Genomic DNA, 26,290 nt, shown 5'->3' on the forward strand with positions numbered 1-26,290 from the left:
CCTCTCCTCCCTCCTTATGGACGTTTAGGATACACTGAGCTCCTCCTCTCCTCTCTCCTTATGGACGCTTAGGATACACTGAGCTCCTCCTCTCCTCTCTCCTTATGGACGTTTAGGATACACTGAGCTCCTCTCTCTCCTCTCTCCTTATGGACGCTAGGATACACTGAGCTCCTCTCTCCTCTCTCCTCCTTATGGACGTTTAGGATACACTGAGCTCCTCTCTCTCCTCTCTCCTTATGGTCGCTTAGGATACACTGAGCTCCTCTCTCCTCTCTCTCTCCTTATGGACGTTTAGGATACACTGAGCTCCTCTCTCCTCTCTCCTTATGGGCCCTCCGTCTACACTGAGCTCCTCTCTCCTCTCTCCTTATGGACGTTTAGGATACACTGAGCTCCTCTCCTCTCCTCTCTCCTTATGGACGCTTAGGATACACTGAGCTCCTCTTTACTCTCCTCTCTCTTTATGGTCGCTTAGGATACACTGAGCTCCTCTCTCCCTCTCTCCTTATGGACGTTTAGGATACACTGAGCTCCTCCTCTCCTCTCCTTATGGACGTTTAGGATACACTGAGCTCCTCTCACCTCCTCTCCTTATGGACGCTTAGGATACACTGAGCTCCTCTCTCCTCTCCTCTCTCCTTATGGACGCTTAGGATACACTGAGCTCCTCTCTCCTCTCTCCTTATGGACGCTTAGGATACACTGAGCTCCTCTCTCCTCCTCTCCTTATGGACGTTTAGGATACACTGAGCTCCTCCTCTCCTCTCTCCTTATGGACGCTTAGGATACACTGAGCTCCTTTCTCCTCCTCTCTCCTTATGGACGTTTAGGATACACTGAGCTCCTCTCTCCTCTCTCCTTATGGACGTTTAGGATACACTGAGCTCCTCTCCTCTCTCCTTATGGACGCTTAGGATACACTGAGCTCCTCTCTCTCCTCTCTCCTTATGGACGTTTAGGATACACTGAGCTCCTCTCCTCTCCTCTCTCCTTATGGACGTTAGATACACTGAGCTCCTCCTCCTCCTCTCTCCTTATGGACGTTTAGGATACACTGAGCTCCTCTCTCCTCTCTCCTTATGGACGTTTAGGATACACTGAGCTCCTCTCTCCTCTCTCCTTATGGACGTTTAGGATACACTGAGCTCCTCTCCTCCTCTCTCCTTATGGACGTTTAGGATACACTGAGCTCCTCTCTCCTCTCTCCTTATGGACGCTTAGGATACACTGAGCTCCTCTCTCCTCTCTCCTTATGGACGCTTAGGATACACTGAGCTCCTCTCTCCTCTCTCTCCTTATGGACGCTTAGGATACACTGAGCTCCTCTCTCCTCTCCTTATGGACGTTTAGGATACACTGAGCTCCTCTCTCCTCTCTCCTTATGGACGTTTAGGATACACTGAGCTCCTCTCCTCTCTCCTTATGGACGTTTAGGATACACTGAGCTCTCCTCTCCTCTCTCCTTATGGACGTTTAGGATACACTGAGCTCCTCACTCCTCTCCTCTCTCCTTATGGACGTTTAGGATACACTGAGCTCCTCTCTCCTCTCCTTATGGACGTTTAGGATACACTGAGCTCCTCCTCTCCTCTCTCCTTATGGACGTTTAGGATACACTGAGCTCCTCTCTCCTCTCTCCTTATGGACGTTTAGGATACACTGAGCTCCTCTCTCCTCTCCTCTCTCCTTATGGACGTTTAGGATACACTGAGCTCCTCTCCTCTCTCCTCTCTCCTTATGGACGTTTAGGATACACTGAGCTCCTCTCTCCTCTCTCCTTATGGACGTTTAGGATACACTGAGCTACTCTCCTCTCCTCTCTCCTTATGGACGTTTAGGAGACACTGAGCTCCTCTCTCCTCTCTCCTTATGGACGTTTAGGATACACTGAGCTCCTCTCCTCTCTCCTTATGGACGTTTAGGATACACTGAGCTCCTCTCTCTCTCTCTCCTTATGGACGTTTAGGATACACTGAGCTCCTCTCCTCCTCTCTCCTTATGGACGTTTAGGATACACTGAGCTCCTCTCCTCTCTCCTCTCTCCTTATGGATGTTTAGGATACACTGAGCTCCTCTCTCCTCTCTCTCCTTATGGACGTTTAGGATACACTGAGCTCCTCTCCTCTCCTTGGACGTTTAGGATACACTGAGCTCCTCCTCTCTCCTTATGGACGTTTAGGATACACTGAGCTCCTCTCTCCTCTCTCCTTATGGACGTTTAGGATACACTGAGCTCCTCGCTCCTCTCTCCCTTATGGACGTTTAGGATACGCTGAGCTACTCTCTCCTCTCTCCTTATGGACGTTTAGGATACACTGAGCTCCTGTCTCCTTATGGACGCTTAGGATACACTGAGCTCCTCTCCTCTCCTCTCTCCTTATGGACGTTTAGGATACACTGAGCTCCTCTCTCCTCTCTCCTTATGGACGCTTAGGATACACTGAGCTCCTCTCCTCTCTCTCTCCTTATGGACGTTTAGGATACACTGAGCTCCTCTCTCCTCTCTCCTTATGGACGTTTAGGATACACTGAGCTCCTCTCTCCTCTCCTCTCTCCTTATGGACGCTTAGGATACACTGAGCTCCTCTCCTCTCCTCTCTCCTTATGGACGTTTAGGATACACTGAGCTCCTCTCCTCTCCTCTCTCCTTATGGACGTTTAGGATACACTGAGCTCCTCTCTCCTTATGGACGTTTAGGATACACTGAGCTCCTCTCTCCTCCTCTCTCCTTAAGGACGTTTAGGATACACTGAGCTCCTCTCTCCTCCTCTCTCCTTATGGACATTTAGGATACACTGAGCTCCTCCTCTCCTCTCTCCTTATGGACGCTTAGGATACACTGAGCTCCTCTCCTCTCTCTCCTTATGGACGTTAGGATACACTGAGCTCCTCTCTCTCCTCTCCTTATGGACGTTTAGGATACACTGAGCCACTCCTCTCCTCTCTCCTTATGGACGTTTAGGATACACTGAGCTCCTCTCTCTCTCTCTCCTTATGGACGTTAGGATACACTGAGCTCCTCCTCCTCTCCTCTCCTTATGGACGTTTAGGATACACTGAGCTCCTCTCTCCTCCTCTCTCCTTATGGACGTTTAGGATACACTGAGCTCCTCTCCTCTCCTCTCTCCTTATGGACGTTTAGGATACACTGAGCTCCTCTCTCCTCTCCTCTCTCCTTATGGACGTTTAGGATACACTGAGCTCCTCTCTCCTCTCTCCTTATGGACGTTTAGGATACACTGAGCTCCTCTCCCCTCTCCCCTTATGGACGTTTAGGATACACTGAGCTCCTCTCTCCTCTCTCCCCTTATGGACGTTTAGGATACACTGAGCTCCTCTCCTCTCCTCTCTCCTTATGGACGTTTAGGATACACTGAGCTCCTCTCTCCTCTCTCCTTATGGACGTTTAGGATACACTGAGCTCCTCTCTCCTCTCTCCTTATGGACGTTTAGGATACACTGAGCTCCTCTCTCCTCTCCTCTCTCCTTATGGACGTTTAGGATACACTGAGCTCCTCTCTCCTCTCTCCTTATGGACGTTTAGGATACACTGAGCCCCTCTCTCCTCTCTCCTTATGGACGTTTAGGATACACTGAGCTCCTCTCTCCTCTCTCCTTATGGACGTTTAGGATACACTGAGCTCCTCTCTCCTCTCTCCTTATGGACGCTTAGGATACACTGAGCTCCTCTCTCCTCTCTCCTTATGGACGCTAGGATACACTGAGCTCCTCTCTCCTCTCTCCTTATGGATGTTTAGGATACACTGAGCTCCTCTCTCCTCTCTCCTTATGGACGCTTAGGATACACTGAGCTCCTCTCTCCTCTCCTCTCTCCTTATGGACGTTTAGGATACACTGAGCTCCTCTCTCCTCTCTCCTTATGGGCCTTTAGGATACACTGAGCTCCTCTCTCCTCTCTCTCCCTTATGGATGCTTAGGATACACTGAACTCCTCCCTCCTCTCCTCTCTCCTTATGGACGTTTAGGATACACTGAGCTCCTCTCTCCTCTCTCTCCTTATGGGCTTTAGGATACACTGAGCTCCTCTCTCCTCTCTCCTTATGGACGCTTAGGATACACTGAGCTCCTCTCCTCTCCTCTCTCCTTATGGACATTTAGGATACACTGAGCTCCTCTCTCCTCTCTCCTTATGGACGCTTAGGATACACTGAGCTCCTCTCTCCTCCTCTCTCCTTATGGACGCTTAGGATACACTGAGCTCCTCTCTCTCCCTCTCTCCTTATGGACGTTTAGGATACACTGAGCTCCTCTCCTCTCTCCTTATGGACGCTTAGGATACACTGAGCTCCTCTCTCCTCTCTCCTTATGGACGTTTAGGATACACTGAGCTCCTCTCTCCTCTCTCCTTATGGACGCTTAGGATACACTGAGCTCTCCTCCTCTCCTCTCTCCTTATGGACGCTTGGATACACTGAGCCTCCTCCTCTCCTTATGGACATTTAGGATACACTGAGCTCCTCTCTCCTCTCTCCTTATGGACGCTTAGGATACACTGAGCTCCTCTCTCTCCTCTCTCCTTATAGACACTTAGGATACACTGAGCTCCTCTCTCCTCTCTCCTTATGGACACTTAGGATACACTGACCTCTCCTCTCCTCTCTCCTTATGGACGTTTAGGATACACTGAGCTCCTCTCTCCTCTCCTCTCTCCTTATGGATGTTTAGGATACACTGAGCTCCTCTCTCCTCTCCTCTCTCCTTATGGACGCTTAGGATACACTGAGCTCCTCTCTCTCTCTCCTTATGGACACTTAGGATACACTGAGCTCCTCTCTCCTCTCTCCTTTTGGATGCTTAGGATACACTGAGCTCCTCCTCTCCTCTCCCCTTATGGATGCTTAGGATACACTGAGCTCCTCTCTCCCTCTCTCCTTATGGACGCTTAGGATACACTGAGCTCTCTCTCTCTCTCCTTATGGACGTTTAGGATACACTGAGCTCCTCTCCCTCCTCTCCTTATGGATGCTTAGGATACACTGAGCTCCTCCTCTCCTATCTCCTTATGGACGCTTAGGATACACTGAGCTCCTCTCCTCTCTCCTTATGGACGTTTAGGATACACTGAGCACCTCTCCTCTCTCCTTATGGACGCTTAGGATACACTGAGCTCCTCCTCTCCTCTCTCCTTATGGATGTTTAGGATACACTGAGCTCCTCTCTCCTCTCCTCTCTCCTTATGGACGCTTAAGATACACTGAGCTCCTCTCTCCTCTCTCCTTATGGATGTTTAGGAGACACTGAGCTCCTCTCTCCTCTCTCCTTAAGGACACTTAGGATACACTGAGCTCCTCTCTCCTCTCTCCTTATGGACGCTTAGGATACACTGAGCTCCTCTCTCCTCTCCTTATGGACGTTTAGGATACACTGAGCTCCTCTCTCCTCTCCTCTCTCCTTATGGATGCTTAGGATACACTGAGCTCCTCTCCTCTCTCCTCTCTCCTTATGGATGCTTAGGATACACTGAGCTCCTCTCTCCTCTCTCCTTATGGACGCTTAGGATACACTGAGCTCCTCTCTCCTCTCTCCTTATGGACGTTTAGGATACACTGAGCTCCTCTCCTCTCTCCTCTCTCCTTATGGATGCTTAGGATACACTGAGCTCCTCTCTCCTCTCTCCTCTCCTTATGGACGCTTAGGATACACTGAGCTCCTCTCTCTCCTCTCTCCTTATGGACGCTTAGGATACACTGAGCTCCTCTCTCCTCTCTCCTTATGGACGCTTAGGATACACTGAGCTCCTCTCTCCTCTCTCCTTATGGATGCTTAGGATACACTGAGCTCCTCTCTCCTCTCTCCTTATGGACGTTTAGGATACACTGAGCTCCTCTCTCCTCTCCTCTCTCCTTATGGACATTTAGGAGACACTGAGCTCCTCTCTCCTCTCTCCTTATGGACGCTTAGGATACACTGAGCTCCTCTCTCCTCTCTCCTTATGGACGCGTAGGATACACTGAGCTCCTCTCCTCTCTCCTTATGGACGTTTAGGATACACTGAGCTCCTCTCTCCTCTCTCCTTATGGACGCTTAGGATACACTGAGCTCCTCTCTCCTCTCCTCTCTCCTTATGGACAGACAGGAGAGACAGAGACAGACAGACAGACAGACATGAGGCACGCAGTTTGCAGCTCACCGGTAAACGGGTCGATGCTGGAGGGGAAGCGGTAGTCCACTAGGACTCGGACCCAGGACGGCATCGGGGGGAGTTTGGGCAGTTTGGGAATCTTGACTGGACGTCCTAAAAGTTCAAAGGGGAGAACAAACGCCTTCTCCTCCTCTTCCTCTTCTTCTTCTGGTGCTAGAGGGACATCGTCCTTCTTCTCTTCTGGAGGAGGAGGAGGAGCTTTGCTCGGAGCTGCAGAAGGAATCAATATGAGAATGTTTAAAGGATTTAACAGAAATAATGACATTGAATGTGTTCTTTTATTTTATTTCAAATTGTCAGGACAAAGATATGAGGACATGAAGACAAATATATGAAGACAAATATATAAAGACACATATATAAAGACAAAGACATGAAGACAAAGACATGAAGACAAAGACAAGATGACAAGAAGACAAAGACATGAAGACAAAGACATGAAGACAAAGACAAGATGACAAGAAGACAAAGACATGAAGACAAGAAGACAAAGACAAGAAGACAAAGACATGAAGACATGAAGACAAAGACATGAAGACAAGAAGACAAAGACATGAAGACAAGAAGACAAAGACATGAAGACAAGAAGACAAAGACAAGAAGACAAAGACATGGAGACAAGAAGACAAAGACATGAAGACAAGAAGACAAAGACAAGAAGACAAGAAGACAAAGACATGAAGACAAATAGAAGAAGACAAAGACAAGAAGACAAATACACGAAGACAAAGACAAGAAGACAAAGACATGAAGACAAAGACAAGAAGACAAAGACATGAAGACAAAGACAAGAAGACAAATACAAGAAGACAAAGACATGAAGACAAAGACAAGAAGACAAAGACATGAAGACAAAGACAAGAAGACAAAGACAAGAAGACAAAGACAAGAAGACAACGACATGAAGACAAAGACAAGAAGACAAAGACAACACGAGACACTTACAGGCCGAAGGACTTTCTTCTTCAGACTCGTCCGGGTCCACCAGCCGCTCTTTCTGCCGCTCCGTCCGTCCTCTGAACAGCCGGAGCAGCTCGCTCAGCCGGTCCTGGAGGACGCCGCCGCCGGCTGCTGCCGCCAGAGGACGCATCCTGGGAAGGACAGCAGGACACGTGAGGGGCGGCCGGGACGGAGGAGGACGGAGCACCTGTGGGGTTTCTCTCACTCGTCGTCTGCAGCCAGCAGGTCTCCCTCCCTGGACTCTTCCTCATCGTCCTCATCATCACCTGCAGCACTGACAGGGACACACGCATGAAAAGAAGCAGAGAGGAACGAGGAAAGGTCTCGATGCCTTTTCCTTTCCTTCAACTGGACTCCTTGAAACAAGGAAACATACTTCATGTGTTAAAGCTGCATTCTCTCTCCTGACCACCAGGGGGCTTCTCTGGTTGTATAGAAGTCTATCTTCATGTGTTAAAGCTGCATTCTCTCTCCTGACCACCAGGGGGCTCCTCTGGTTGTATAGAAGTCTATCTTCATGTGTTAAAGCTGCATTCTCTCTCCTGACCACCAGGGGGCTCCTCTTGTTGTATAGAAGTCTATCTTCATGTGTTAAAGCTGCATTCTCTCTCCTGACCACCAGGGGGCTCCTCTGGTTGTATAGAAGTCTCTGCTTCATGTGTTAAAGCTGCATTCTCTCTCCTGACCACCAGGGTCCATGTTACGCCCCATCAGGCCGATCGGCAGCACATCAAGAGGTCTGTTACCTGCGCTTTGACAGCCGGGCACTCTGGTCCACATCCTGGACCACATCCTGGACCACATCCTGGACCACATCCTGGTCCACATCCTGGACCACATCCTGGACCACATCCTGGTCCACATCCTGGACCACATCCTGGACCACATCCTGGTCCACATCCTGGTCCACATCCTGGACCACATCCTGGACCACATCCTGGTCCACATCCTGGACCACATCCTGGACCACATCCTGGACCCTGAGCTCTGGAGCTCCTCCCACAGCTGCAGCAGGGCCGCCTGAGGGTCAGAGCAGCACTGTGACTGACGTCAGGCCTCCAGGAGCTTATTGATCATCGATCAGTAATCATAGAAGAGGTGACGTCAGGCCTCCAGCTTTGTTCCTCGACATTTTGATCCTATCTTCCTAATCAGTGCCAAACATTTATTTTAACAAACTGTTATGAAAATTATTGTTCAAGTCATATTGCAGCCGATCCACGTCATGTTCTCTAACCTCACATGACGGACTCTCCGTCCAGACCTGAACGCACCACGAGGACACGGTGACATCACCATGGGCTTGAGACTCATGGTCAGTTACCCAGAAGAAGGATCATTTAAAACCTGAGTTTGACAGTTAAAGGGTACGTTTGTGTTTATGTCAGGTTTAAGTCTGACTCGGAGCAGGTTTAAGGTGATGAAGTCTGACTCAGAGCAGGTTTATGGTGATGAAGTCTGACTCGGAGCAGGTTTAAGGTGATGAAGTCTGACTCGGAGCAGGTTTAAGGTGATGAAGTCTGACTCAGAGCAGGTTTATGGTGATGAAGTCTGACTCGGAGCAGGTTTAAGGTGATGAAGTCTGACTCGGAGCAGGTTTAAGGTGATGAAGTCTGACTCGGAGCAGGTTTAAGGTGATGAAGTCTGACTCGGAGCAGGTTTAAGGTGGTAGACTGTGCAGCTCTTTCTAGTGATAGAAGCAAAGCGGACAGCAGTGAACATCCACTTCCTGTTAGATCACCTGGTGGGAGTCAGCTGCTGGCAGCGCAGCAGTGCATGATGGGAGAAGGTGTAGTTTGGATGAAGGCAGCTTGTTTGGCTCTCTACCGGTCTGGATCTACAGGTGGCTAAAGGTTCTCTCGGGGTCTGTGGAAGGGGGTGGGGCTAAGGCCGCTGGGGATGCTGGGAGTTGGAGTTGAGGCGTGTGAAGCGGCTGAAGATGCTCGGGGAGCCGCGGCAGCTCCTGGCTCCGCTGGGCGAGCTCCAGTGGCGGACTCGTCTGGGGGGCGAGGTCCTGGTCCCCGTCAGAGTCCAGCAGCTCTCAGACACTCAGCGGCTCGCGGGAAGCAAAGCAGAAAGCTCTCTATCGGAGAACAAGCGCCGGGAAAGAGCAGAGCGTTCCTGGAGAAACCAACCAGGGTTAAGCTAACCCTGGATAACCCTTACCCTAACTAACCCAAACCATAACTAAACCATAACTAACCCTAAATAACCCTTAGCCTAACCATAATGAACTCTAACTATAACTAACCTGAACCATAAAACGCCCAAAATATAAGTAACCCAAACCATAACTAACCCTAATCATAATTAACTCTAACTATAACTAACCTGAACCATAAACAGCCCAAAATATAAGTAACCAAAAGCATAACTAACCCCAAACCATAACTAACCCAAACCATAACTAACTCTAACTTAACTAAATCAAACCATAAGTAACCTGAACCATAACCCAAACCATAACAAACTCAAACCATAACTAACTCTATCCATGAACAACCCAAACCATAACTAACCTAAACCATAACTAACCCTAAATAACCCTTAGCCTAACTAATCCAAACCATAACTAACCCAAACCATAACTAACCCTAAACCATAACTAACCCTAAATAACCCTTAGCCTAACTAACCCAAACCATAACTAACCCAAACCATAACTAACCCTTAGCCTAACCAACCCAAACCATAACTAACCCAAACCATAACTAAGCCTAACCCTAAAAAACACTTACCCTTACCATAACTAACCCAAACCGTGGCTAAACCAAACCATAACTAACCCAAGCCCTAACTAACCCATACCATAACTAACCCTAAATAACCCATACCCTAACTAACCCAAACCATAACTAACCCAAACCACAACTAACCCAAACCATAACTAACCCGAATAACCCAAACCCTAACCAACACAAACCATAACTAATCCAAACCATAAATAACTAACCATAATAAACCCAAACCATAAATAACCCAAACCATAACGAACTCTAACCATAATTAACTCTAACCATAGCTAACCTGAACCATAACTAACCTAAACCTAAACTAACTCTAACCATTACTAACCCAAACCATAACTAACTCTAACCATAATTAACTCTAACTATAACTAACCTGAACCATAAAAAGCCCAAAATATAAGTAACCCAAACCATAACTAACCCGAACCATAAAAACCCCAAACCATAACTAACCCAAACCATAACTAACTCTAACCATAACTAACTCTAACTTAACTAAATCAAACCATAACTAACCTGAACCATAACTAACCCAAACCATAACTAACTCAAACCATAACTAACTCTATCCATAAACAACCCAAACCATAACTAACCTAAACCATAACTAACCCTAAATAACCCTTAGCCTAACTAATCCAAACCATAACTAACCCTAAACCATAACTAACCCTAAATAACCCTTAGCATAACTAACCCAAACCATAACTAACTCTAACTTAACTAAATCAAACCATAAGTAACCTGAACCATAACCCAAACCATAACAAACTCAAACCATAACTAACTCTATCCATAAACAACCCAAACCATAACTAACCTAAACCATAACTAACCCTAAATAACCCTTAGCCTAACTAATCCAAACCATAACTAACCCTAAACCATAACTAACCCTAAATAACCCTTAGCCTAACTAACCCAAACCATAAATAACCCAAACCATAACTAACCCTTAGCCTAACCAACCCAAACCATAACTAACCCAAACCATAACTAAGCATAACCCTAAAAAACACTTACCCTTACCATAACTAACCCAAACCGTGGCCAAACCAAACCATAACTAACCCAAGCCCTAACTAACCCATACCATAACTAACCCTAAATAACCCAAACCCTAACCAACACAAACCATAAATAACCCAAACCATAAATAACTAACCATAATAAACCCAAACCATAATGAACTCTAACCATAATTAACTCTAACCATAGCTAACCTGCACCATAACTAACCTAAACCAAAACTAACTCTAACCATTACTAACCCAAACCATAACTAACTCTAACCATAATTAACTCTAACTATAACTAACCTGAACCATAAAAAGCCCAAAATATAAGTAACCCAAACCATAACTAACCCTAACCATAAAAACCCCAAACCATAACTAACCCAAACCATAACTAACCTAAACCATAACTAACTCTAACCATAACTAAATCAAACCATATGTAACCTGAACCATAACTAACCCAAACCATAACTAAATCTAACCATAATTACCATGAACCAGAACTGACCATATCTAACCTGAACCCTAACGAACCCAAACTAACCCTATTTAGAGGACCCCACTTATACATGTTCAACATGTTTCTACTTGAGGCTGAGAGGAGACTGTGAGCGGCTGATGAGAGGAAGTAGGTATCACACCTGCAGCTGTGACTTTATTTTGTAATATATGTATAGATATGTTTATATTGTGGTTGTGTTGTGCTCTCACCTCCACATTCTGCTTTCGCTGCATTGGCCTGAGAGAAGAAGAGAAACACATGTTCACATCTCTGCTCACCTTTCAGTCGTAATGAACCCTAACCTAACCCCAACGAACCCTAACCTAACCCCAACGAACCCTAACCTAACCCCAATGAACCCTAACCTAACCCCAACGAACCCTAACCTAACCCCAACGAACCTTAACCTAACCCCAACAAACCCTAACCTAACCCCAACGAACACTAACCTAACCCCAACGAACCCTAACCTAACCCCAACGAACCCTAACATAACCCCAACGAACCCTAACCTAACCCCAACGAACCCTAACATAACCCCAACGAACCCTAACATAACCCCAACGAACCCTAACCTAACCCCAATGAACCCTAACATAACCCCAATGAACCCTAACCTAACCCCAATGAACCCTAACCTAACCCCAATGAACCCTAACCTAACCCCAATGAACCCTAACCCCAATGAACCCTAACCTAACCCCAATGAACCCTAACCTAACCCCAACGAACCCTAACATAACCCCAATGAACCCTAACATAACCCCAATGAACCCTAACCTAACCCCAACGAACCCTAACCTAACCCCAACGAACCCTAACCTAACCCCAATGAACCCTAACATAACCCCAATGAACCCTAACATAACCCCAATGAACCCTAACATAACCCCAATGAAGCCTAACCTAACCCCAACGAACTCTAACCCTAACCTAACCCCAATGAACCCTAACCTAACCCCAATGAACCCTAACATAACCCCAATGAACCCTAACCTAACCCCAATGAACCCTAACCTAACCCCAATGAACCCTAACCCCAATGAACCCTAACCTAACCCCAATGAACCCTAACCTAACCCCAATGAACCCTAACCTAACCCCAATGAACCCTAACCTAACCCCAACGAACCCTAACCTAACCCCAACGAACCCTAACCTAACCCCAATGAACCCTAACATAGCCCCAATGAACCCTAACATAACCCCAATGAACCCTAACCTAACCCCAACGAACCCTAACCTAACCCCAACGAACCCTAACCTAACCCCAATGAACCCTAACATAACCCCAATGAACCCTAACATAACCCCAATGAACCCTAACATAACCCCAATGAACCATAACCTAACCCCAATGAACCCTAACCTAACCCCAATGAACCATAACCTAACCCCAATGAACCCTAAAATAACCCCAATGAACCCTAACATAACCCCAATGAACCCTAACATAACCCCAACCTAACCCCAATGAACCCTAACATAACCCCAATGAACCCTAAAACCTAACCCCAATGAACCCTAACATAACCCCAATGAACCCTAACCTAACCCCAACCTAACCCCAATGAACCCTAACATAACCCCAATGAACCCTAACCTAACTCTAACCTAACCCCAATGAACCCTAACCTAACCCTAATGAACCCTAACTAACCATAATTACATCACATGTCCTTTAGCAGACGCTTCTATCCAAAACGACTTACAATAAGTATATTTCAACCGAGAGAACAAACTAAGAACAACAAGATTACACTTCAGTGGCTCTTAAATAGCACTTACTGATGGTACTTTAGTAGTTCGACTATGTTGAGGAAATGTTACTTCCTGTATTCTTGTTGTTCTTAGTTTGTACCCTAGGTTGAAATGCACTTATTGTAAGTCGCTTTGGATAAAAGCGTCTGCTAAATGACATGTAATGTAATGTCATGTAAAAAGTAACATTTCCTCAACATAGTCGAACAACAAAAGTACCACAATAAGAGCTATTTAAGAGCCACTGAAGTGCTAATCTGTGTTTTAATCCAGATATAGTCGGAAAAGATGTATTTATATTAGGGCTGTCAATCGCTAAAAAAAATTAACTAATTAATCGCACATTTTGAAATTCATTAATCGCGATTAATTAATTTTTGTTCCTTCTTTTTAAAAACAACACTTCCCACAGAGCTGTGTTTTCAAAGAGGCTCCTACCTATAAAGGGCCAGCGAGGTATTTAATATTGTGGAGAGGGGCGGCTTGTCCATAAGGGCGATTGGGGCGACGCACTGCCTCGGGGGAAAAGAAAAAAGAAAAGAAAAAAAAAGAAAAGAAAAAAGTCGCATTCTACCACTAGACGTCTGATCTGCCTCTGTATGTCATTGTCCAATCAGGTAACAGTCATTCAGTCAGCCTAAAGTCGTGCTTCAAATGGCCCCGCCCCTTCTGGGGCGATTTTGGGCGAAATGAAAATCGCCCCAGACCTCTCCCATTGACTCCAATGTTAAACCCATTTTTTTCACAAAACAGAGCTCTCAATGCATTCTCTATGGCTTCCGGGAGGACTCGCCCCTCCAGGTCTTGTCATAATTAATCGACGTAAAAGCGTCTCAGTACGTCATACAGCTTCGACAGAGGCGTATTCAGTCGGCCAGTGCTCAGGGCAACAGCAGCGATTCAATTCTTTCTTTGAAAGAGACTCCTTTCGGTCGGCGTAACATTGAAGACACATCGGCAACAATAGAAGTAGGACCTCCTAGACTAGTGGTCGCCAACACGTCGATCGGTCGACCTCGGAGACGTTCCCTGTCGCTCTCCAAAATAAAATGAAAATAAAATCAGAAACACATTGTTCCTCATTCTCGAACATTTTCTGAGGTGTCTTCTGAAACGTTTTCTTCCTGACTGGAAGATGGACGTCAGAAAAGATCTCCGCCTGATGTTAAAGAACGCCTGTAAGCGGGTTCTCTGACAGCCGTGTTGTCAGCTGTGCTCCCTGAAAGAGGAACGTACCACTACAGGTGAGGCGCAGGGGAAATGCAGAAAGACCTTTATTGACAACTCCACATATTACACACGGTCAAAGTACACCGACATAAAACTAAGTCATGAATAAATAAATGTTGAAATGCCTGTACCTTAATGTAAATGTTTACGTTACGGTATTTACAAGTTGTGCCTGCGCATGCGCGACAGCCGAGATTCTTGGCGACTTGCCAGGTCTTACCTCCGTGAGTTTGGCTTTTCTGCTGTTGCCCTTCAAAACAAAAGCTCAACATTTAGCTTTTTCTTGTCTGGTGGAGCAATCTGGTTTACTTGAAAGTGATTGCAATTGTATTTCTTCTATTATTTGAAAAAGCACAGATGCAGGAATCACAAATGGGGATCTCATATTTATTATTATAATAATTATTTAAATCTTGTTGAAAAAAATCACCAAATCAAAGACCAGGAGCTGGATTACTGACAGACAGCTCACAGACGGCCTCAGACTGTCTGTCTGCTTATGAACTAACGACAAGCTCACAGACAGAGTTCAGTCACAGCCGTCACACTGACTGGAGTCACATGACTTGATGGCATTGTGAGAAAGCTACACATAGACAGCTGTCTGAAGGTCTGTGGTTTTGGGAGGGTTAATCATTATCAAAAAAATTGCCCCCCCTGAGAATTTTTTCAGGAGCCGCCACTGATTGTGGATGATAAATTGTTTCTTCAGTGAAACATCAGATTAGTAAAAAAAAGAAGTATATTGAGACCCCATTGGTCCTGTCATCTTTACCACTGAACACAATGATTGCATATGACCCCCCCACGTGTTCTACATCAAACATTCCAGAACAATCTCATCTCGAGAGGCACATTGTCCTCGCGCCGTGTTCTCTGGCTTCTGACTTTGTTAAGAGCAGCAGAGCGTACATCATCTTCGTTCTTATTGGTACTCACCATTTCATTCAATTAGATTACAATGTGAGATTCCCAGCTGCTCCTGAACGCATCATCTCACTCTTCCGGTAAGCTCCGGTTGCTCAGCAGCGAGCATGACTTCTTCTTCTCCCCCTCCCGCTCCCTCTTGCTCAGTGTGTCTCATGTCTAGTTCTCCCTCTGCCTCCCTTCATGATAACGATACATGCAACAAGTGTAGTTTATTTGCAGGTTGGAGGCAGGTCTCAGTGGGTTAGATGCATGGCTCTGCGCCATCGAAGCTCAGACAGCTATGCTAGTTAGCCCGCCCTCTCCCGTAGCCGGCGCGGAGCTACAGTCAGCTGCTAGCTGTTAGCTGCTAGCTGTTCCCCGGTGGTGCCCGATCAGCCGGGATCGTGGGTAACTGTTCCAGGAGTAGTAAGTCTACACAGAAGCTCGCTGTGCACCAACCACTTCACGTTTCCAACCGGTTTTCCCTGCTCAGCGACACACTGAGGAACACACCCTGGTTATCGGGAGCTCTACAGTCAGGAAGGTGACGTTAGCGAGACCGCGGACCACAGTCGTGTGCCTCCCGGGGGCCAGAGCCACGTGGAGTCTGGTTTGAAGCTGCTGGCTAAGGACAAGCGGAGATACAGTCAGATTGTAATACACGCCGGTGGTAATGACGCCCGAGCCCGCCGCTCGGAAGTCACTCAAATTAATGTGGAATCCGTGTGTGCTTATGCCAAGACGTTGTGGACACGTCGTTTTCTCTGGCCCTCTCCCAAATTTGCAGACAGACGAATTGTTTAGCCGAATGTCGTCTTTCAACCGCTGGATGTCGAGGTGCCCAGAGAATAATGTGGGCTACGTAGACAACTGGAAGACTTCCTGGGGAAAGCCTGATGAGGAGAGACGGCATCCATCCCACGTTGGACGGAGCGCGTCTCGTTTCTGACCACATGACCACGTTGATCACCGTATCCATGACAACCCAGGGTTCAGATCAGGACCCGGAGCAGAGTTGTAGTTTAACAGCCTTCTCTGCTCTTCCATTGGAGCAGTTACCCCCCCACACCTCTAGAGGAGAGACTGTCTGTCCCACGGACACTTCAGTTAAATCAAAAGAAAGCAGAAGAGGAGTCGTACACAATAACCTTATTCAAGTTAACACCATTAGAGCCATCGTGGAGAAGCTGATGGCTCTGCAAATGAAATTGGATCGATTTGAAATCCTATTGGCAAACGGGAGGAAAATGGAGGAATAGTGGGTGCGCAAAATTGAATTGCAGCTACTGGAAGACCAAACAATCCCAATCTTATCTGCTTTCGGCTCCCTCTACCAGGACGGGCCTTGGCCAAGGCCGTGACTGGAACAACAACTCCCCCGAAGATCACTGAAGCGAGACTCTCTCTCATTCCCTTCCCCCTATCCACAGACACCTGTGGTTGTTTTCTCCCCAGGACCCTTCAAGGCCATCTCCATGGCAACGACCATCTTGCGGTCTGGGAACTTTGTCTGTTGTGGACTGGGGGAGGACGATACATCAGGCCACTTACACACACAACCAACACACTGAAATGCACTCACTACCCCCCCCCCCCCCATCCCACGCCTTCGCCTGCTTTGCCCCCCCAGGGTGACAGGACGGGGTCTGTGTCCGGCGCCGTGACGGCTGATGGACCGGGCTGGCTGCTTGTCGGTGCTGGTTACCTTCTGCCCCCAATGGCGGGGCTATCGCCCAGTCTTTGGATTACCTCCCCTCCCCCCCTTCCTACTCGTTGCAAGTCATGTCTAAGATGTATGTGCTTATGTGCAATGGTGTTTTTTGTTTCTCCTGCTCCACACTGTACCTCTAGGGCATAGTCGGGGTGGCTTTTCTTTCTCGCCTCTCTTCCCTCATGTTATGCTGTATTCTTTCATCCACCCTTTCCAGGATGGCGCCATGACGGCGCCTCGGTGTCTTGGTGCGCGAATCTTGCACCTTCCGCCAAAAAAAGTTCCTCGTTTGTTTGTGAAAACATTCTTTGGCAATAAACCGGTTTCTGATTCTGATTCTGATTTCTTATTTCAGCAGTGCAACAAAACAGGACTATTAAATGTGGTCTCCTAAATATTAGATCTGTCATCTCAAGCTGTGTTACTAAATGATCTAATATCAGATAATCACATTGATTTATGTTGTCTAACTGAAACCTGCTGAGCCATGAAGAATATGTCTGCCTGAATGAATCGACTCCTCCAAGTCATATTAATACTCACATTCCTGGAGGAGGTGGAGGAGCAGCCATCTTTGACTATTAATAAATCCTAAACCTAAACTACACCTCATTTGAAAGCCTTGTTCTTAGTCTCTCATCCAACCTGGAAAACACTACAGCCAATTCTATTTAATAATATAATAATAATAATAATAATAATAATATTTGTGATTCTGTACCGGCCACCAGGTCCATATTCAGAGTTTATATCTGAACTTTCAGAATTTATATCAAGTCTGGTTCTTAAAACTGATAAAGTTATTGTAGGAGATTTTGATATTCATGTGGATGTTGATAATGATTGCCTAGGTGCTGCATTCTTTCATCTACGTCATATTTAAACAATCAGGCACATCTTGTCCCAAAAAGATGCAGAAAAATTGGTTCACGCGTTCATTACTTCTAGACTGGATTACTGCAACTCCTTATTATCAGGCTGCTCTATAAGTCTCTATAGTCAACTCCTTATTATCAGGCTGCTCTATAAGTCTCTTAGGTCAACTCCTTATTATCAGGCTGCTCTATAAGTCTCTTAGGTCAACTCCTTATTATCAGGCTGCTCTATAAGTCTCTTAGGTCAACTCCGTATTATCAGGCTGCTCTATAAGTCTCTTAGGTCAACTTATTATCAGGCTGCTCTATAAGTCTCTTAAGTCAACTCCTTATTAGCAGGCTGCTCTATAAGTCTCTTAGGTCAACTCCGTATTATCAGGCTGCTCTATAAGTCTCTTAGGTCAACTCCTTATTATCAGGCTGCTCTATAAGTCTCTTAGGTCAACTCCTTATTATCAGGCTGCTCTATAAGTCTCTTAGGTCAACTCTTTATTATCAGGCTGCTCTATAAGTCTCTTAGGTCAACGCCTTATTATCAGGCTGCTCTATAAGTCTCTTAGGTCAACTCCTTATTATCAGGCTGCTCTAATAAGTCTCTTAGGTCAACTCCTTATTATCAGGCTGCTCTATAAGTCTCTTAAGTCAACTCTTTATTATCAGGCTGCTCTAAGTCTCTTAGGTCCCTCCAGTTGATCCAGAATGCTGCAGCTCGTGTTCTCACTAAACTAAGAACATAGATCACATCACTCCTGCACTAGCTGCTCTGCACTGGCTCCCAGTAACATCAAGAATCACTTTTAAAATTCTTCTCTTAACGTACAAAGCCTTGATTGGTGATGCTCCATCATATCTTAAGGAGCTTGTAGTACCATATTGCCCCACTAGAGAGCTACGCTCACTAAATGCGGGACTACTTGTAGTTCCTAGAGTCTTAAAAAGTAGAATGGGAGCCAGAGCCTTCAGTTATCAAGCTCCTCCTCTTTTATAGAACCAGCTTCACCTTCAGTCCTGGAGGCTCCGCCCCCTCATGGAGACTGAAGACTTTCCTCTTTGACAGAGCTTATAGTTCGGGCTGAATCAGGTTCACCTGGTCCAGCCCCTGGAGACGCTGCTATAGGCTGATAGCTGCTGGGGGACGTTTAGGATACACTGAGCTCCTCTCTCCTCTCCTCTCTCCTTAGGGATGAATGTTCATCTCTCCATCACACGTTACTAACTCTTTCTCCCCGGAGTCCTTTTGACTTCACGTCTCATGGGGTCATCGGACCCTATGAGACGACATAGATCCTATCTGCTGATGGATCATCGAGGTCTGGGTTGTGGAATTCCTGCTCCTGACTACGCCACTGTCCTGTTGAGACTCCGCCCACTGTTGAGACTCCGCCCACTCCTCCTCTCTACCTCCATCTGATGGATCGTGGAGGTCTCCATCGTGGAATATGCCTACTATGAACTATTCATCCACTCTGTCATATTCATTGAATGTATTTTAACTCTAATCTGTCCTTCTGGTCACATGACATCTATTGTTCTGTCCATCCTGGAGAGGGATCCTCCTCTGTTCTCTCCTCAAGGGTTCTGACCTTTTCCCCCTGAAGGGTTATTTGGGAGTTGTTCCTGATCCGATGTGAGGTCAAAGGTCAAAGGTCAGGGATGTCTATGTGTACAGATTGTAAAGCACTCCGAGACAAATTTGTAATTTGTGAAATTGGGCTATACAAATAAACTGAATTGAATTGAATGTTTCATGTGTTCATGTGTCCATGTGTTCATGTGTTCATGTGTTCATGTATTCATGTGTTCATGTATTCATGTGTCCATGTATTCATGTGTTCATGTGTCCATGTGTTCATGTGTTCATGTGTTCATGTGTTCATGTATTCATGTGTTCATGTATTCATGTGTCCATGTATTCATGTGTTCATGTGTCCATGTATTCATGTGTCCATGTATTCATGTGTTCATGTATTCATGTGTTCATGTGTTCATGTATTCATGTGTTCATGTGTTCATGTATTCATGTGTTCATGTGTTCATGTATTCATGTGTTCATGTATTCATGTGTTCATGTGTTCATGTGTTCATGTATTCATGTGTTCATGTGTTCATGTGGATACGTGAACACTAACATGACTCATCCATCAGGCAGGTTTTCTGATTGATGACATCATTTGGGGGAGGTGTTCTTCATTTGGATAATGTTTACAAATATTAAACATGAACAAATGAATCAACATGTCAGTCACAAGTGGACTGAAGGACGTTGTCTTGTCCCTCAAGGTCAAACAAGGTCATCAACGTAAACCCAAAACATAATGATAAAGGGGGTGTGACTTACTGCGACAGGGGGTGTGGAAGGGGGCGGAGCTGAAGCAGGGGGCGGGGCAACCATTGGTTTCAGCTCTTCAGCTGCTGGAGGCGGCTGAGGGACCACCTTCACCACCCAGCTCCACATCCTGCAGGGAGTTCAACCGTCACCCACCGCAAGTGAGTCATTAGAGTCACTAGAGCCACTAGTCAGGGGAGTCACTAGAGCCACTAGTCATGAGAGTCACTAGAGCCACTAGTCAGGGGAGTCACTAGAGCCACTAGTCAGGGGAGTCACTAGAGCCACTAGTCAGGTGAGTCACTAGAGCCACTAGTCAGGGGAGTCACTAGAGCCACTAGTCAGGGGAGTCACTAGAGCCACTAGTCAGGGGAGTCACAAGAGCCACTAGTCAGGGGAGTCACTAGAGCCACTAGTCATGAGAGTCACTAGAGCCACTAGTCAGGGGAGTCACTAGAGCCACTAGTCAGGAGTCACTGGAGCCACTGTCAGGGAGTCACAAGAGCCACTAGTCATGAGAGACTCTAGAGCCACTAGTCAGGAGTCACCAGAGCCACTGGTCAGGAGTCACCACTGGAGCCACTAGTCAGGAGTCACCAGAGCCACTGGTCAGGTGAGTCACTGGAGCCACTGGTCAGGGGAGTCACTAGAGCCACTAGTCAGGAGTCACCAGAGCCACTGGTCAGGGGTCACCAGAGTCACTGGTCAGAGCCACTGGTCAGGTGAGTCACCAGAGCCACTGGTCAGGAGTCACTAGAGCCACTAGTCAGGTGAGTCACTAGAGCCACTAGTCAGGTCACTGGGCCACTGGTCACAACATGGCCACTCCACACGCCCAACATGTCAGTCACTCACTAGCCAACATGTCAGTCACTAGAGCCACTGGTCAGGAGGTCACTGGAGCCACTGGTCAGGAGTCACTCCAGAGCCACATGTCAGGTCACTCACAGCCAACATGTCAGTCCTCCACAGCCAACATGTCAGTCCTCCACACGCCCAACATGTCAGGTCCTGGGCCACACGTCCAACATGTCACTCACACGCCCAACATGTCAGTCCTCCACACGCCCAACATGTCGTCCTCCACACGCCCAACATGTCGTCCTCCACACGCCCAACATGTCGTCCTCCACACGTCCAACATGTCGTCCTCCACACGCCCAACATGTCGTCCTCCACACGCCCAACATGTCGTCCTCCACGTCCAACATGTCGTCCTCCACACGTCCAACATGTCGTCCTCCACACGTCCAACATGTCGTCCTCCACACGTCCAACATGTCGTCCTCCACACGTCCAACATGTCGTCCTCTACACGCCCAACATGTCGTCCTCTACACGTCCAACATGTCATCCTCTACACGTCCAACATGTCGTCCTCGACACGTCCAACATGTCGTCCTCCACACGTCCAACATGTCGTCCTCCACACGTCCAACATGTCATCCTCCACACGTCCAACATGTCGTCCTCCACACGTCCAACATGTCGTCCTCCACACGTCCAACATGTCGTCCTCCACACGTCCAACATGTCGTCCTCCACACGTCCAACATGTCGCCCTCACGTCAACATGTCGTCCAACATGTCGTCCTCACACGCCCAACATGTCATCCTCCACACGTCCAACATGTCGTCCTCCACACGTCCAACATGTCATCCTCCACACGTCCAACATGTCGTCCTCCACACGTCCAACATGTCGTCCTCCACACGTCCAACATGTCATCCTCCACACGTCCAACATGTCGTCCTCGACACGTCCAACATGTCATCCTCCACACATCCAACATGTCGTCCTCTACACGTCCAACATGTCGTCCTCCACACGTCCAACATGTCATCCTCCACACGTCCAACATGTCGTCCTCCACACGTCCAACATGTCGTCCTCCACACGTCCAACATGTCGTCCTCCACACGTCCAACATGTCGTCCTCCACACGTCCAACATGTCGTCCTCCACACGTCCAACATGTCGTCCTCGACACGTCCAACATGTCGTCCTCCACACGTCCAACATGTCGTCCTCCACACGTCCAACATGTCGTCCTCCACACGTCCAACATGTCATCCTCCACACGTCCAACATGTCGTCCTCCACACGTCCAACATGTCGTCCTCGACACGTCCAACATGTCGTCCTCCACACGTCCAACATGTCATCCTCTACACGTCCAACATGTCGCCCTCCACACGTCCAACATGTCGTCCTCCACACGCCCAACATGTCGTCCTCCACACGCCCAACATGTCATCCTCCACACATCCAACATGTCGTCCTCCACGTCCAACATGTCGCCTCCACGTCCAACATGTCGTCCTCCACACGTCCAACATGTCGTCCTCCACACGCCCAACATGTCGTCCTCCACACGTCCAACATGTCGTCCTCCACACGTCCAACATGTCGTCCTCCACACGCCCAACATGTCGTCCTCCACACGCCCAACATGTCGTCCTCCACACGTCCAACATGTCGGCCTCCACACGTCCAACATGTCGTCCTCCACACGCCCAACATGTCGTCCTCCACACGTCCAACATGTCGTCCTCCACACGTCCAACATGTCGTCCTCCACACGTCCAACATGTCGTCCTCCACACGCCCAACATGTCGTCCTCCACACGTCCAACATGTCGTCCTCCACACGTCCAACATGTCGTCCTCCACACGTCCAACATGTCGTCCTCACACGCCCAACATGTCGTCCTCCACACGCCCAACATGTCGTCCTCCACACGTCCAACATGTCGTCCTCTCCACACGTCCAACATGTCGTCCTCCACACGCCCAACATGTCGTCCTCCACACGCCCAACATGTCGTCCTCCACACGTCCAACATGTCGTCCTCACACGCCCAACATGTCGTCCTCCACACGTCCAACATGTCGTCCTCCACACGTCCAACATGTCGTCCTCCACACGCCCAACATGTCGTCCTCCACACGTCCAACATGTCGTCCTCCACACGTCCAACATGTCGTCCTCCACACGTCCAACATGTCGTCCTCCACACGTCCAACATGTCGTCCTCCACACGCCCAACATGTCGTCCTCCACACGTCCAACATGTCGTCCTCCACACGTCCAACATGTCGTCCTCACACGCCCAACATGTCGTCCTCCACACGTCCAACATGTCGTCCTCCACACGCCCAACATGTCGCCCTCACACGTCCAACATGTCGTCCTCCACCGTCAACATGTCGTCCTCCACACGTCCAACATGTCGTCCTCCACACGTCCAACATGTCGTCCTCCACACGTCCAACATGTCGTCCTCCACACGTCCAACATGTCGTCCTCCACACGTCCAACATGTCGTCCTGTACACGCCCACCTTGTCGCCCTCCACACGCCCAACATGTCGTCCTCCACACGTCCAACATGTCGTCCTCCACACGTCCAACATGTCGTCCTCCACACGTCCAACATGTCGTCCTCCACACGTCCAACATGTCGTCCTCCACACGTCCAACATGTCGTCCTCCACACGTCCAACATGTCGTCCTCCACACGTCCAACATGTCGTCCTCCACGTCCAACATGTCGTCCTCCACACGCCCAACATGTCGTCCTCCACACGTCCAACATGTCGTCCTCCACACGCCCAACATGTCGTCCTCCACACGTCCAACATGTCGTCCTCCACACGTCCAACATGTCGTCCTCCACACGCCCAACATGTCGTCCTCTACACGTCCAACATGTCGTCTCCACACGCCCAACATGTCGTCCTCCACACGTCCAACATGTCGCCCTCCACACGCCCAACATGTCGTCCTCCACACGTCCAACATGTCGTCCTCCACACGTCCAACATGTCGTCCTCCACACGTCCAACATGTCGTCCTCCACACGTCCAACATGTCGTCCTCCACACGTCCAACATGTCGTCCTCCACACGCCCAACATGTCGTCCTCCACACGTCCAACATGTCGTCCTCCACACGTCCAACATGTCGTCCTCTACACGTCCAACATGTCGTCCTCCACACGTCCAACATGTCGTCCTCCACACGTCCAACATGTCGTCCTCCACACGTCCAACATGTCGTCCTCCACACGTCCAACATGTCGTCCTCCACACGTCCAACATGTCGTCCTCCACACGTCCAACATGTCGTCCTCCACACGTCCAACATGTCGTCCTCTACACGTCCAACATGTCGTCCTCCACACGTCCAACATGTCGTCCTCTACACGTCCAACATGTCGTCCTCCACACGTCCAACATGTCGTCCTCCACACGTCCAACATGTCGTCCTCCACACGTCCAACATGTCGCCCCCCACACGACCAACATGTCGTCCTCTACACGTCCAACATGTCGTCCTCCACACGCCCAACATGTCGTCCTCCACACGTCCAACATGTCGTCCTCCACACGTCCAACATGTCGTCCTCCACACGTCCAACATGTCGTCCTCCACACGTCCAACATGTCGTCCTCCACACGTCCAACATGTCGTCCTCCACACGTCCAACATGTCGTCCTCCACACGTCCAACATGTCGTCCTCCACACGTCCAACATGTCGTCCTCTACACGTCCAACATGTCGTCCTCCACGTCCAACATGTCGTCCTCTACACGTCCAACATGTCGTCCTCCACACGTCCAACATGTCGTCCTCCACACGTCCAACATGTCGTCCTCCACACGTCCAACATGTCGTCCTCCACACGTCCAACATGTCGTCCTCCACACGTCCAACATGTCGTCCTCCACACGTCCAACATGTCGTCCTCCACACGTCCAACATGTCGTCCTCCACGTCCAACATGTCGTCCTCCACGTCCAACATGTCGTCCTCCACACGTCCAACATGTCGTCCTCCACACGTCCAACATGTCGTCCTCCACACGTCCAACATGTCGTCCTCCACACGTCCAACATGTCGTCCTCCACACGTCCAACATGTCGTCCTCCACCGTCCAACATGTCGTCCTCCACACGTCAACATGTCGTCCTCCACACGTCCAACATGTCGTCCTCCACACGCCCAACATGTCGTCCTCCACACGTCCAACATGTCGTCCTCCACACGCCCAACATGTCGTCCTCCACACGTCCAACATGTCGTCCTCACACGCCCAACATGTCGTCCTCCACACGTCCTACATGTCGTCCTCCACACGTCCAACATGTCGTCCTCCACACGCCCAACATGTCGTCCTCCACACGTCCAACATGTCGTCCTCCACACGTCCAACATGTCGCCCTCCACACGTCCAACATGTCGTCCTCCACGTCCAACATGTCGTCCTCTACACGTCCAACATGTCATCCTCTACACGTCCAACATGTCGTCCTCCACACGTCCAACATGTCGTCCTCCACACGTCCAACATGTCGTCCTCACACGTCCAACATGTCGTCCTCCACCGTCCAACATGTCGTCCACACGCCCAACATGTCGCCCCCCACCCGTCCAACATGTCGTCCCCCACACGTCCAACATGTCGTCCTCCACACGCCCAACATGTCGTCCTCCACACGTCCAACATGTCGTCCTCCACACGTCCAACATGTCGTCCTCCACACGTCCAACATGTCGTCCTCCACACGTCCAACATGTCGTCCTCCACACGTCCAACATGTCGTCCTCCACACGTCCAACATGTCGTCCTCCACACGTCCAACATGTCGTCCTCCACACGTCCAACATGTCGTCCTCCACACGCCCAACATGTCGCCCTCCACACGTCCAACATGTCGTCCTCCACACGCCCAACATGTCGTCCTCCACACGTCCAACATGTCGTCCTCACCGTCCAACATGTCGTCCTCCACGTCCAACATGTCGTCCTCCACACGTCCAACATGTCGTCCTCCACACGTCCTACATGTCGTCCTCCACACGTCCAACATGTCGTCCTCCACACGTCCAACATGTCGTCCTCCACACGTCCAACATGTCGTCCTCCACACGTCCAACATGTCGTCCTCCACACGTCCAACATGTCGTCCTCTACACGTCCAACATGTCGTCCTCCACACGTCCAACATGTCGTCCTCCACACGTCCAACATGTCGTCCTCCACACGTCCAACATGTCGTCCTCCACACGTCC

General features: G+C 48.6%; 1 protein-coding gene across 1 annotated transcript in view; it reads right to left on the minus strand.

Moving 5' to 3' along the window:
• LOC130193262 (cyclic nucleotide-gated cation channel beta-1-like) overlaps positions 1 to 26,290 on the minus strand; it is a 65,024-nt gene that overhangs the window by 37,327 nt on the left and 1,407 nt on the right. The window contains exons 2-7 of the mRNA XM_056413711.1: positions 20,223 to 20,340; positions 11,608 to 11,635; positions 7,874 to 8,147; positions 7,333 to 7,401; positions 7,113 to 7,258; positions 6,156 to 6,377 (exon numbers count right to left, since the gene is read on the minus strand). Coding sequence (XP_056269686.1) covers positions 6,156 to 6,377; positions 7,113 to 7,258; positions 7,333 to 7,401; positions 7,874 to 8,147; positions 11,608 to 11,635; positions 20,223 to 20,340 — 857 coding nt within the window. The remainder of the gene's footprint in view (positions 1 to 6,155; positions 6,378 to 7,112; positions 7,259 to 7,332; positions 7,402 to 7,873; positions 8,148 to 11,607; positions 11,636 to 20,222; positions 20,341 to 26,290) is intronic.

This window comes from Pseudoliparis swirei, chromosome 4 (genome assembly GCF_029220125.1).
Source record: "Pseudoliparis swirei isolate HS2019 ecotype Mariana Trench chromosome 4, NWPU_hadal_v1, whole genome shotgun sequence".
NCBI classification, from domain to species: Eukaryota; Metazoa; Chordata; class Actinopteri; order Perciformes; family Liparidae; genus Pseudoliparis; species Pseudoliparis swirei.